At 46.7% G+C, this 15240-nt stretch overlaps 1 protein-coding gene across 1 annotated transcript in view; it reads right to left on the reverse strand.

The window, feature by feature from the left end:
- LOC139158437 (solute carrier family 9 member C1-like) overlaps positions 1-15240 on the reverse strand; it is a 186295-nt gene that overhangs the window by 38607 nt on the left and 132448 nt on the right. The window contains exon 20 of the mRNA XM_070735749.1: positions 6512-6637. Coding sequence (XP_070591850.1) covers positions 6512-6637 — 126 coding nt within the window. The remainder of the gene's footprint in view (positions 1-6511; positions 6638-15240) is intronic.

Consider the following 15240-nt stretch of genomic DNA (forward strand, 5'->3'; position numbering starts at 1 on the left):
TAATGAATTAAAGGGCAGGAATAAAACTGCAGGAGCAAGCACCCAGTTGATTGTATTAAAAAAGGTCATCATAAAAGCCACTGGACTGTATGTAAGGCAAATAACTAAAGGTAAAAGGAAGAAGAAACCGTTATGGTTTAATAATGATGTAAGGGCTATAGTTAATGAAAAAAAGTCTGCCTATAGGAGATATAAAGAGTCTGGAAGTATAGCTGACAGAGAGGTATATAAAATGAGACAGAAGGAGGCGAAACAGATAATATATGCTGCTAAAGCATCAAAAGAAGAAGAAATCGCCAAATCTGTGAAGAAGGGGGATCACTGTCCAAGATAGCCCCTAAATGATGACTACCTATTCTAGTTATATTTGATCAGAAGGAAATCTATTTTAGTTGCATGTGACTAATTCTGATCTAAGAAGATAGCATAGTGTTATTTCTCATCATGGATTTTTCTGGAACACCAATCAGAATTTTGCAATAAAATGATCAGCTTTTATTGACTATGCCTGTAAGACAATGTCCAGAGTTCTGAGCTGAGCCATCAATATGGAAGTATCTGTTTTGGTTGTTGTAATTCCTCATTATACTGCCAGGATTGATTGGGAGTCGTTTGCCATTTAAGCTTCTTTGTCTACTGTTGCAGTAATGAACTCCAGCAAATTTAGATGGCAGGTCTACCACAAAGGGAAAACCAAGAGAAGCAATGTGTCTGAGATAAACAGCTATCTATCTATCTGTCTGTCTGTCTGTCTGTCTGTCTGTCTGTCTGTCTGTCTACCTATCTACCTACCTACCTACCTACCTACGTACTAATTAGATTTGTATGCCGCCCCTCTCCGTAGATTCAGGGCGACTCATAGCAATAACAAAGACAATGTAAAAACAAATCTAATAATTTAAAAACACTAAAAAACCCATTATTAAACGCAAACATACACACAAACATACCATGTATAAACTGTATAGACCCAGGGGAGATGTCTCAATTCCCCCATGCCTGATGGCAGAGGTGGGTTTTAAGAAGTTTACGAAAGGTAAGGAGGGTGGGGGCAGTTCTAATCTCTGGGGGGACCTGGTTCCAGAGGGTCGGGGCCGCCACAGAGAAGGCTCTTCCCCTGGGTCCCGCCAAACGACATTTTTTAGTCGACGAAACCCGGAGAAGGCCAACTCTGTGGGACCTAACTGGTCACTGGGATTCGTGCGGCAGAAGGCGGTCCCGGAGATATTCTGGTCCGATGCCATGAAGGGCTTTATAGGTCATAACCAACACTTTGAATTGTGACTGGAAACTGATCGGCAACCAATGCAGACTGCGGAGTGTTGGTGTAACATGGGCATACCTGGGCAAGCCCATGATTGCTCTCGCAGCTGCATTCTGCACGATCTGAAGTTTCCGAACACTTCTCAAAGGTAGCCCCATGTACAGAGCATTAGAGTAGTCGAACCTCGAGGTGATGAGGGCATGAGTGACTGTGAGCAGTGAGTCCCAGTCCAGATAGGGCTGCAACTGATGTACCAGGCGAACCTGGGCAAACATCCCCCTTGCCACAGCTGAAAGATGTTAATGTGAGCTGTGGATCGAGGAGGACGCCCAAGTTGTGGACCCTCTCTGAGGGGGTCAATAATTCTCCCCCCCAGGGTTATGGACGGACAGATGGAATTGTCCCTGGGAGACATAACCCACAGCCACTCTGTCTTATCCGGGTTGAGTTTGAGTCTGTTGACACCCATCCAGACCCTAACAGCCTCCAGGCACCGGCACATCACTTCCACTGCTTCATTGACTAGACATGGGGTGGAGATGTACAGCTGGGTATCATCAGCATACTGATGATACCTCACCCCATATCCCTGGATGATCTCACCCAGCGGTTTCATGTAGATATTGAACAGCGGGAGGGGGGGGAGTGGACCGACCCCTGAGGCACCTCACAAGGGAGTAACCTAGAAGTCGACCTCTGACCCCCCACTAACACTGACTGTGACCGACTGGAGAGGTAGGAGGAGAACCAATGGAGAACAGTGCCTCCCACTTCCAACCCCTCCTGCTGGTGCAGAAGGATACCATGGTCGATGGTATCAAAGCCGCTGAGAGGTCAAGAAGCACCAGGACAGATGATAAACCCCTGTCCTGGGCCCACCAGAGATCATCCATCAACGCGATCAAAGCAGTTTCCATGCTGTAGCCGGGCCTGAATCCTGACTGTTGAGGGCCTAGATAACCGGCTTCTTCCAAGGACCGCTGGAGTTGGAGCACCACTACCTTCTCAACAACCTTCCCCATGAAGGGAAGGCTGGAGACTGACCTATAGTTGTTAAGAATGGCTGGGTCCAGGGAAGGCTTGTTGAGGAGGGGGTGCACAAGTGCTTCCTTGTAGGGATCCGGAAAGGACCCCCTCCTCAAAGAAGCATTGACAATCTCCTGGACCAAGCTCCGTGTCACCTCCCTTGCTGGCCAAAATCTGCCAGGAGGGACATGGATCCAGTAAGCAGGTGGTGGAACTCACAGATCCAATGGCCTTGTCCACTTCATCAGGTGTCACCAGATCAAACTCTTCCCAGACAGGTGGACAAGTACGAGCCCCAGTCACTTTGACTGACTCGTTGTCAGTCGACTCTGTTATCCAACTGAAGTCGAGGTCCCTCCGAATTCGAGCGATTTTATCAGCAAAAAACGTGTTAAAATCCTCGGCACTACTCTGCAAGGGCTCCCCAACTTCCCCCTGGTTAAGAAGGGAGCGGGTCACCCTAAACAGAGGGACTGGGCGGGATTCCGCTGATGCAATCAAGGCCGCATGATATGCTCATCTTGCCACCTTGAGCGCCACTTTGTAAGTCTTAGTATGAGCTCTTACAAGTGTTCGATCGGATTTGGACTTACTCTTCCTCCATCGCTTCTCTAGATGTCTCTTCTGGCGTTTCAACTCCCGGAGCTCCTCGTTGAACCATGGAGCTCTATGGGGTCTAGTGCCACGGAGAGGTCCCAATGGTGCAATCCAGTCAAGAGCCTCCGCTGCAGCCTTGTTCCAGGCCTCAGTAAGAGACTCCACCAAACTGTGGACGAGTGTATCTGGAATAACCCCAAGGGCCCTCTGAAAGCCCTCTGGATCCATCAGGTATCTGGGGCGGAACTGTCTAGTCAAGCCGTAATAGAAAATGGTCTGACCATGACAAAGGCAACACTTCTAAGCCTCTTAGTCTCAGACCATTACTCAATTGCTCAGAGAGGAATACCATGTCGGGTGCATGCCCCCCCTCATGAGTCGGACCCTATACTACTTGAGTCAGGTCCATGGCTGTCATGGTGGCCATGAACTCCTGCGCTAACCCAGAGGTTTCCCTGAGCGACGGCAGGTTAAAATCCCCCAAGACAATAAGTCTGGGGAATCCTACCGCCAGCCCGGCTACCTCCTTGAGCAGTACAGGCTGGGCTGTTGACACGCAGCTGAGAGGCAGGTACGTGAGCAACAAGCCCACCTGAACCCCTAAGTCCAACTTCACAAGAGGGACTTACAACCCGCAATCTCTGGAGCAACGAGTCTACGTAGGCAAAGGCTATTTCAGAGAGGGGAACTCCTCCCTCTGGGCCCAGCCAGGTCTAGTTTAGTCTAATTCAAAAGAATCATGAAAAAGAGATGTTCATAAGTCATCCTGTCAGCCCTCATAGTTGGTTTGTGACATGGGACCCACAGAAAAAAAATGAGTTGAAACCTAAAACAAAGGCAGGCAGTCTACAGATTATAGCTCTTCCCCTGCTGTCTTCCAGTTTTGCCTTCAAAAGACTGTATCTTTCCCCAAGCAACCTCAGTTGCCTCTTGCTGTTCCTTGAAGAATTAGTTTCCAAAGTTCATCAACTTTAGTTATGTTATTTTAAAGTATGTTGTTTATTTCCAGCTTTACTTCCACAGTTGACTTAGTCACCACTGATTCTTGCAAGTTCTGGCCCTAAAGAGATATCTAGTTCTCCTTATCCAAAGATTCAGAGAGAGACACATAATATTCCTCTTAATATAATAATAAGTCCACCTGCTGTAATTAGAAACCTGAATTCAAAAGGCATGAAAACAGTTGTCTAACACTCTTCTCCTAAACCTGCCATTATCAACTCATCATAAGTAGATAGATATACAGTGATACCTTGTCTTACGAACTTAATTGGTTCCGGGAGGAGGTTCGTAAGGTGAAAAGTCCATAAGACAAAACAATGTTTCCCATAGGAAACAATGAAAACCAATTAATGCGTGCAAGCCCCCACAAAACCCCCCACAAAACGGCGTTCAGCTGGGTGCTGCCGCCCGACTGTCACCTTCTGAAACAGCCGGGCGCTTCTCAGTGTTCTCCTGAACGCCGAACCCAGAAATTCAGTCAACAAAGCAGTGGAAGTGCTGTGCCGGTGCCTGGAGGCTGTTGGGGCCTGGATGGGTGTCAACAAACTCAAACTCAACCCAGACAAGACAGAGTGGCTGTAGGTCTTGCCTCTCAAGGACAATTCCATCTGTCCGTCCATTACCCTGGGGGGGGGAATTATTGATCTCCTCAGAGAGGGTTCGCAACTTGGGCGTCCTCCTAGATCCACAGCTAACATTGGAACACCATCTTTCGACTGTGGCGAGGAGGGTATTTGCCCAGGTTCGCCTGGTGCATCAGTTACGGCCCTATTTGGACAGGGAGTCATTGCTCACAGTCGCTCATGCCCTTATAACCTATATCGCCAGGCATGGGGGAACTAAGACATCTCCCCCAAGCTTTCTTATATTTTATGTTTTGGTATGTATGTGTTGTATGGTTTTTAACAGTTGGGGTTTTTAATATAATTTTTATTATTAGATTTGTTCCATTGTTTATACTGTTTTCATCACTGTTGTGAGCCGCCCCGAGTCTTTGGAGAGGGGCGGCATACAAATCTAAATAAATAAATAAATAAATAAAAGTTTGGCTTCGGGTTCGGGAGAATGCCATGAAGCGCCGCCGCCCGTCTGTCACCTTCTGAAACAGCCGGGGGCTTCTCGGTGTTCTCCTGAAATCCCATTGGGGGCAGTCACAAGGCAGGGGAATCTCTGCATCAGTAAGAGAGCACACATGCAGTAAGAGAGCCCATGGACCCGGGCTAGGGTTCGTAAGACTGAAATGGTTCTTAAGACAAGCAAAGAAATCTTAAACCACGGGTTCGTATCTCGAAAAGTTCGTATGACGAGTGGTTCGTAAGACGAGGTATCACTGTACATAGAATCTTCAATTTGTAATTTGGGGTTTCTACGGCTTTACCTCCTGTGTTTCAGCCCACATAGCTAATGTTAAGTGATGTGGGAATTGTATCTAAAGAATATAAAATTGTCTGTATGATTTATTGTATATATGCATGGTATCAGGATATAAATCTGAAGTAATATTACAAGTACAGTTGAAGTAAAGTGAATGCTGAGTCATGGTGCTTCAGCAGAATAATGTAATCTATTCTATGATCTGATAGGTCAGTACATGTATATAATGTAATACATCTTTTATGTAGGTGTGGTCTGGTTTGATGGTGTGCTTTAGTATAGTGTAGTTAGTATGATTGGTTGGTTGGCGGTTTGTTCTGTAATATAGTGTAAAGTAAATAGAGTAAATAGTTACTTTTTGATACTACTGAATAAGTAAAAGAGCCTTCTGAAGAAATAACTCCTGCTGTCATGTCTTAACTGAGAAAACTACCTTGTTCCTAGTATCCACGTTTCCAATGCAAATTCAAAATAACTCTGAGACATGGGTTTTTACAAGTTTGTTCTTTTTTCAGACACTTGAATTATATACCAGCTCATTCCACATTGTTATGGAAGTGCCAAAAAACCCCAAAATAATTGTAACAGTAATAAAAAAGAATAAAATAATTAAAACTACCAATTCATCTTTAATTATTGTCATTAAAATAATTTTAACACACAGGTAAAAGCTTTTCGGAGCGGCTGAGTTTTAAAAATATTTTTAAAGATCAAGAGCAATGCAATCATCCAAATATCTGATAGAAGACTATTCCATAGGGCTAAGAATAGGATGATGTTGGTTTCCCCTAGATCATAGGTGTCAAACTCAGGCTGTTGTGTTACCATCACATGAGCTGGGGTGAGTGTGACCTGCATGTGATGCATCTGTCCCGTGGGCCATCAGCTTGACACCCCTGTTTTGGATGATACAGAGAAAACAAACCCTCAGCAAACCAGAGATATATGGAGTTGTGTGCTCTGGAGAAAGTGGCTTTCACAAGCAGGTTGCTGGATTTTGGTCTAACCACACTTTTCCAGTAATTTTCAAAAGCAGACTCATATGGAGTGCATCGAAGTAATCTAAGCAGGAAGTAACACACAAACCTCAAGTGAACAAGGGAGAATCTGACCATGCAAAGGATTAATAGTCATTTCTTCCATTTTGGCATCCACTACTGCTTGGAGGTGAAGATTAGATCTAATATGGGACCAATGATATGCATTGGGCCAGATATCACCTGTGTGAAGCATCCAAAGCATCATTACCTGAATGTAGTCTATCTGTTTTTTATTACCCTGAAGCCACACAATATTGCATAGAAGGTCACGTGCAGTAGGTGGGGCTATTGTAGGGGGAAGTCTTCCAAGCTGACGTTTTCTTAAAAGAATTACCTAAAAAAGAAGACTATTGTTATAATACATATTACCTCTTAGTTCTTTAAATTCATATTATTAACCATCATAATGAAATGATCTACATTCTTAGATCTAAGACATCTTGAATGATATAATTCTAAGGAGGTAAAATGACTCTAAATCACGTAGTATACTTTTTATTAATGTAGAGATGGTTTTTACAATGTGCTAATATTATAATTTCAAAAAATTCAAAAAAGATCTCCTGACCTCGGCTAGCTTCCCTCTCTCCTGCCCAGTTCCCCTGCAGCCTCACGCGGCCACCTCCAGAGGCCAGGAAGGAGGAAACAGGGAAAAAGTGAGGAGCATGTAGACAGCGGCAGCAGCAGCAGCAAGGAAAGAAAGGAGAGCCCAGCCGCGCCGCACCAAAGCAATCTATTTCCGCCTCACGAAGCTCTTGCGAAGCCTGCAACTCAGATGAAAAGGCTTTGGGTGGGGGCTCCAAGCAGGCAGCGATCGCGATGGAAGGCGTCTGTGTCCGTGGAGGCATCTCCCCCGCCCGCTCTGCGATTGCAGCAAGGAATTTTTCTAAAAGGAAATTACAGGAGCGGGTGGTGGTGGGGGTCCTCTGAAATGGCCAGAGCAAGGGGCAGGTGGGAGCGCGGGGGCCTGCCCAGCAGATCCATCCACCGGGTTTCCACTTTCTGCTGAGGGGTAAAGGAAAGTGAGAGGGGCAACAGTGGCAGCAACTGCATTCCAGCAGCGTCTTGTGCCTTCCAGGAACGCAGTTTCCGGGCTGGTGGGAGCCTTGGCACAGGGCAGGCAGAAAGTGGAGACCCAGCTCCCAGAACTTGCCACTAGTCACAGGGTTACTGGGGGATCGGCTGCAGCTTCATCCCTGCCAGCCATACAGCCAACACTAGAAAGCCGCTCAGGCAGGCCGTTGCCCACTCTCCCTTAGCTGGAACCACCAGTAATCCCGTGGCCGGTGGCAGGTCCTGGGAGACGGGCTCATCCAGGCTCTGAAGCACCACCACCGCTGCTCTCGACATGGAAAGGCAGTTGAGGGGAAAAGCTGCCAGCACTGCCTGTGCTTTGCTGTTGGTGTGGGGTGGAGCCGCGGGGATGCACTTGGATCCTCTGAAGGGGCACCCCGAACAAAGCACGGAGCGGAGGCTCGGACAGTCTATACACACATGCAGAGAGGGGTGCAAGAGCACAGACACACACACACACAGAGACACAGAAAGAGTTGGAAGGGATTCCGTACTGTAGGTCATCTGGTCCAGGGGTCTCCAACGTTGGCCACTTTATGACTTGTGGACTTCAACTCCAAGAGTTCCTCAGCCAGCAAAGATGGCTGAGGAACTCTGGGAGTTGTAGTCCACAAGTCTTAAAAGTTGCCAATGTTGGGGATCCCTGCTCTAGTAACACACCTCTTAAGGAATATTTCAGGTTTATCATCATCACCCTATATTTCCATGCACTTCAATTGTGAAAATTGGAGTGGTCAAGAGAGGGGTCTTCGAAAACGTCATGGTATAACAGTAATATTAAGGAAACGTCAGCAGGGAACTATAATTGCAAATGATTCTATCACTAGCCATTTCTGTGACTAAAGGAACAACTAACAAGATGAATTGTCCTTGTTTGTTTTGTTTATTTGTTTAAGTTGGGGGTTAGGAGTGCAAGAGTCTTCAAATCTGGCAAGTTTAAGGCTTGTGGACTTCAATTCCCATTTCTGAGCTAGCATGACTGGTGGAGGAATTCTGGGAGTTGAAGTCCACAAGTCTTGAAGCTGTCAAGTTTGAAGTTTGTAAAAAATGTACATGGCTGTAAAAAGTATACATGGTTGTAAAAAGTATTCTGCTACCCTGGTATTTTATTAAATAATATAATACTATACCATTTGGTTCAGAATACTTTTTTCCTTGTTTTCCTCCTCTAAAATCTAGGTGCTTCTTATACACCAAAAATACAGTACATAGAATTAAATAGTATATTTTGGATGTTCAGTAATAGTAGATAGATAGGGAAATTGTATCTCTTTTAGGCAAGGAGAGGCCAGGTACTAACCCTAACTCAAACCAGTGGGAGCAGCGGGGGATTGAGGTAAGTACAGTACTTGTATTTTTTTTTGCCTATACCTGCCTTGGGAGACATATACCTGTTTACCCTCTTTTAAACTTACAGAGCTAACCAAAATTATAACTAAAAATATGACAAAAGAACAAATTCCTTATTAGAACAAATGCTTAATCTAAAAATAGTCAAAAAATTAAGTATCTAGGTATCTGGATCTCATCAAACTGTAGTAGCTTAAAAAAAGACAATTTTGATAAACTTACACAAGATGTACAAAAAGACTTAGTGAGATGGACAAAGCTAAAACTATCTTTGATGGGAAAGATTGCTGCAATCAAATCAAAAATTCTCCCTAGATACCTATATCTATTCCAAGTAGCCCCAATTAAACTAAACAAATCATTTTTGAACACTTGCATAAGATAATTTGGAAATTTATTTGGTCAAAAAAAAGGGGCAAGAATAAAATTGAAAAATTTGCAGGACCATCGATCTAGAGGAGGCTTTGGCCTCCCTAACTTTTATCTGTACTATCAAGGTGCCATCCTGGCTAAAATTAAAGACTGGATAACCCTCCAAAACACAAGATTACCTACTTTAGAGGGCTTTGATTTGCAGTCCGGGTGGCACTCATTCTTAACGATGGAACTCAGTAAAATTCCAAACTATTTTAAACACCACTACATAAGAAACGCTTTAATATCGACATGGTAAAAAATCACTATCTTGCAATTCCAAAATGGATATCTCCCAATGAATCCCTCACCTACCCAACCATCTTCTCTTCCTCGAAAATCATAACTTATTCAAATTTACTAGATCTTAATGACAATATACAGTGGTACCTCAAGATACAAACCCCTCGTCTTACGAACAACTCGTGATACGAACCCGGGGTTCAGAAAAATTTTGCCTCTTCTTACGAACTTTTTTCGAGTTACGAACTGGCGTTCGGAGACTGCTGGGAAGCCGCGCGGCTGTTTTAAAAGGTGACAGCCGGGCGGCGGGGCTTCCCAGCAGCCTCCCAAACGCCGGTTCGTAACTCGAAAAAAGTTCGTAAGAAGAGGCAAAATTTTTCTGAACCCCAGGTTCGGTTCGGGAGGTTGCTGGGAAGCCCCCCAGCCCGGCTGTCACCTTTTAAAACAGCCGCGCGGCTTCCCAGCAGTCTCCGAACGCCGAACACGGAAGTTCGAGTTTGGCATTTGGCTTCGGGAAGCTGCTGGGAAGCCGTGCGGCTGTTTTAAAAGGTGACAGCCGGCCTGGGGGGCTTCCCAGCAACCTCCCGAACCCCGAACTTTTGCCGAACTTCCAGGTTCGGGAGGTTGCTGGGAAGCCCCCCAGGCCGGCTGTCACCTTTTAAAACAGCCGCGCGGCTTCCCAGCAGTCGCCAAACGCCGAACGCGGAAGTTCGGGTTTGGCGTTCGGCTTCGGGAAGCTGCTGGGAAGCCGCGCGGCTGTTTTAAAAGGTGACAGCCGGCCTGGGGGGCTTCCCAGCAACCTCCCAAACCCCGAACTTTTGCCGAACTTCCGGGTTCGGGGTTCGGGAGGTTGCTGGGAAGCCCCCCAGCCTGGCTGTCACCTGTTAAAATAGCCGCGTGGCTTCCCAGCAGTCGCCGAACGCTGTTTTTTTGCGGGGGGGTTTTTTGGTTGCACGGATTAATTGACTTTACATTGTTTCCTATGGGAAACAATGTTTCGTCTTACGAACCTTTCATCTTACGAACCACCCCCTGGAACCAATTAGGTTCGTAAGACGAGGTATGACTGTACTTACAAAGCAACAACTAGATGAAAATGGAATAACTTTAGACTGGTTTACCTACATGCAGATAAATTCCAAATGCAAACAACACAAGAACACTCTTGGCTTTCAAAATACTAATCCCCTTGACATAATCTTATTTGGAACTAATTTAAAAATGATCTCTAAAATAAATAGCTACTTACAAAGACAAGACACTATAGAGGAACAAGTTAAGGGTTGTATGATTGCATGGGTACCAAATTTTGGATATATAATAAATCTCTCACAATGGGAAAAAAATATACACAATTAACTATAAAATGACACTCGCAACATCATACAAAGAAAATTTATTTAAAATGATCTACAGGTGGCATCTTCCACCGGCTAGACTCTCCAAAATGTACCATAATATATCTCCTTCCTGTTGGAAATGTAAAAAACTACAAGGAATCTATGGTGGACCTGTCAAAAAAATCATAGACCAAGCCATATCGATAACAATTATACCTAAACCTGAATTATTCTTGCTAGGCATCTTTCGACAGAAAGTCACAAAAGAAGATAAATATCTTATTATTCAAATATTGACAGCTGCTAGAATAGCTTATGCCCAACAGTGGAAACAGGAAAATATCCCTACTACTCTAAATATCATCACAAAAATTATGGAATGTGCTGAATTATCGAAAGAACCGTTGTACATACCTGAACGGTCTTCTCGATGCACTGGAAGGAGAGTCCAACATGGTAATTCACCAATCTTATTGGTAGAGACTGAGTTAATTTAAATATTTAAATACGAGGTAGTCACCGCCCCTTAGCAGCCCCCAATACCTCAGTTTTAAAAACGAAGACAGTATAGAGGTAACACAATTTATTGAACTTTAACCATATAACAATTAACTTTAAACCTCGCAAACCCAATTACTCCGGCGACCTGGCAACTACGCCGGGTGGGTTTGGACTCTCCTTCCAGTGCATCGAGAAGACCGTTCAGGTATGTACAACGGTTCTTCTCCACTGCACTGGGAAGGAGAGTCCAACATGGGATATACCAAAGTTCACATCCCCTGGGAGGGAAAAGGCTGTGCCACGGTCGACGGAGAGGAACACACCCTCTGCAACACACGCCTCCCAAAGGAAGCTTCAGCCGAAGCAACCGAGTCAAGTTTATAATGACGGATGAAAGTTGTAGGTGAAGCCCAAGTCGCTGCTTTACAAATGTCCTCAATAGATGCTTGGGTATGCCATGCTGCAGCCGCAGCCGCACTTCTGGTGGAATGCGCAGTTATGCCAAACGGAGGCGACTGAGACCTAGCTTTGTACGCTTCTGCAATACAATCCCTAAGCCAGCGACTAATGGATTTAGATGAGACCCCAAGTCCCATAGATCTTTGAGCAAATGACACAAACATCCTGTCAGTTTTCCTGAACTCAGCAGTCCTTCTGATATAAATCTTTAAGGCCCTCCTAACATCCACCTTGTGCCATCTCAACTCCAAAGGATGTTGACCATGTGTGCAAAAATCAGGCAGGACCAAGTCCTGTGATCTGTGAAAACCAGAGTTGACCTTGGGTATAAAGACCGGGTCCAGTCTCAGCACCACTCTGTCCGAGTGGAACACACAGAGATCCGATCGAGTAGACAGAGCCGACAATTCGGACACTCGGCGCGCAGATGTGATCGCCACAAGAAATGCAGTTTTAATTGTTAGTAGTCGAAGTGGAATAGACCTTAGCGGCTCAAAGGGAGGTGCAGTAAGAGCTTTCAACACGAGAGATAGGTCCCAAGTCGGGAACCTATGAATCTGAGGTGAGTGGGAGTTGACTGCTCCTTTAATAAAGTCCCGTATCCAAGGGTGTTGTGCTAGCGAACGAGATTGAGGCACCTGTACAATGGTCGCGAGAGCAGCTATTTGCCTCCTCAAGGTATTTGGTGCCAGACCTCTATCCACTCCTGCTTGCAGGAACTGTAACACCAGAATAACCGATGCTTGTTGAGGGTTAGAACGCTGCTCTAAACAAAACTTACAAAAGGCCGCCCATGTAGCCTGATAAATTCGTACCGTAGACGGACGACAAGCAGCCTGCATAGTAGATACAACATTGTCCGGTATGCATTGGTTTCTCAATCTGAGCCTCTCAAGTGCCAGGCGGTCAGCTGGAACCATTGAGGGTTCGGATGACAAACTGACCCCTGGCTCAACGATATCTTGCAATCTGGAATCCTCCACGGGGGAGACACAGAAAAGGCTATCAGGTCTGCAAACCAAGGGCGTCTCGGCCAGTGGGGAGCCATCAATATCAACTCCGCTCCTTCGTGCACCATCTTGTCCAATGTTCTTTGAATAAGGCATGTTGGTGGAAATGCGTAAAGCAGACCTTTGGGCCAGGGAGACAGCAGGGCGTTGACCCCTTCTGCCCCTGGCGTTGTGAACCTGGAATAGAATCTGGGCAATTGGGCGTTGTCCGGAGTTGCAAAGAGATCCACTGATGGAACCCCGAAGCGGTGGCCTATGCTGTTGAAAAGAACTGGGGCGAGCCGCCATTCCGACGGATCCAGGGTCGCCCTGCTCAACCAGTCCGCTTGCACATTGCTGGTCCCCGCAATGTGCTCCACCGTCAATGAAGCCAGATGAAGTTCGGCCCAATCGAAGAGAGCCGTAGTCTCGAGCATGAGGCGCTGTGACTTCGTGCCCCCCTGGTGATTGAGGTAGGCCCTGGTCGCTACATTGTCTGTTAGCACCAGTATGTCTCTGCCCTGAACCCAGGAAGTAAAGGCTTGAAGCGCCAGAAACACTGCCCTGAGCTCCAGGAAATTGATGTTGATAGGAGTCAGGTCGTCCTGAGACCATAGACCTTGGGCCATATGAGGACCCATGTGAGCCCCCCAACCCGACAGACTCGCATCCGTGGTCAGAACCAAGCGTTCGTGACTGTGGAGAGGTGAACCCCGGAATAACGCTGGGGAAAACCACCATTTCAGTGATTGTTTGACGTATGCTGGAAGCCTCACCTGCCGGTGAGAGTGGCTCACCTTGTCCTTTTGGTATGGCAGTAGGAACCATTGGAGACTCCTGATGTGGTGTCGAGCCCATGGTACGATTCCTATGGATGATACGAGAGTCCCAAGTACCTTGGACAACATGGCCAGCGATACCTGACGTTGTCGACACAGATTGCTGACCAGTCGCCGAATGTTGAGGAGTCTGTCCGGTGTTAAAGATACCGTGTCCTGGGTAGTATTTATAATAGACCCCAGATGCTGGATGCTTGTAGAGGGAAAAAGATGACTCTTTTCCTCGTTGATGGTATAGCCATGTCGCTCCAGGACGTGTCGTGTAAGAGTCAAATCCTGTTGCGCCTGTGGCAGTGACTTGGACATAACGATGATGTCGTCCAAGTATGCCATCACCCGTACAGACTGGCCCCTGATATGCGCCGTCAAGATGTCCATCAGCTTTGTAAATGACCGAGGCGCCGAGGACAGGCCGAACAGCATCGCCCTGTACTGGTAGTGGGTACCGTGCAGGCAGAACCTGAGAAAGCGACGATGGGCCGGCCAAACAGGAACGTGCAGGTAAGCATCTTTCAGGTCTATTGACGTTAGAAAATCGTGATGACGAATAGAGGAGAGAATCGATTGGAGAGAGTGCATTCGAAATCTCCGATATCGGATGAAGGCATTCAGGGATCTGAGATTCAGGATCATCCTGAACCCTCCTGATGCCTTTGGCACTAGGAAAACGATGGAATAGAACCCCGTGCCTTTGGCATGTTCGGGCACCCTCTCTATCGCCTTGATATCCAAAAAATGGTCTATCTCCTGCTGCAAATGATGTCTTTTCAGCGGATCTCGTGTTGATGGACATTGGACAAACCGGTGTGGTGGGGGCTGAAGAAACTCCAGACGCAACCCTTGAGAAATTGTGGCTATCGCCCATTTGTCGGTGGAGATACTTCTCCAGGAGGCACTGAAAAGTTGTAGTTTGCCTCCTATGGGCGCTATCGGATGCAAGTCACTTGGAGTTGCGTTTGAAGCCCCTTTGGTTTCCCCTGAAGGGCCGTCTCGCCTGCTGATACCCCCTCGGTCGGTCTTGAAAGGCCGCACGGTCACTCCGAAAGCCTGACTGACCATACTGGCCTTGTTGGAAGGGCCTGACATTCTGACCCACCGACGATGAGGAGTCCCAACGAAATGGCTGGCGACGATTATAGGGGTTAGCCCGACGCTCCTGTCGTCTGTACGCTCTGGGAAGGGACTTCCGTTTGTCCTTGTCCTCAATGAGGACCGGATCCAAGGCTTCCCCAAACAGTTTTTCTCCTTGGTACGGGGAGGAAGCCAGGTTCCATTTGGACTTGAGGTCCGCCGGCCAGTTCCTCAGCCAAAGGAGACGCCTGGAAGCCAGTGAAGTTGCCATCCCTCGAGCCGAAAACTTCGCTGCATGGAGGGTAGTATCCGCAGAGAATTCTGCTGCAGCTAATAGCTTACTGATGTCCTGTCGTAAACGGCCATCCTCTGGGCCTAGACGGGCCTGCACCTCCTGCAGCCATATTATGGAGGCTCGATTGAAAAAGAAGGCAGCCGTGGCTGCCCGAAACCCCCAACTGGCCATTTGATGCGACTTACGCAATAAAATCTCCGCCTTTCTATCCTCTGGTTTCAAACTATCGCCAGTCTCAGAGGGAACCAAAGCCTTTGAAATCAGAGTCATTACTGGCTGGTCAATGGGCGGAAACTCCAACAGCTTCTCCATATCCTCATCCAGAGTATAGAATTTCCTCTCCATGACCGAAGGTCCTTGAG

The sequence above is a fragment of the Erythrolamprus reginae genome, chromosome 1 (genome assembly GCF_031021105.1).
Source record: "Erythrolamprus reginae isolate rEryReg1 chromosome 1, rEryReg1.hap1, whole genome shotgun sequence".
In the NCBI taxonomy this organism is placed as follows: domain Eukaryota; kingdom Metazoa; phylum Chordata; class Lepidosauria; order Squamata; family Dipsadidae; genus Erythrolamprus; species Erythrolamprus reginae.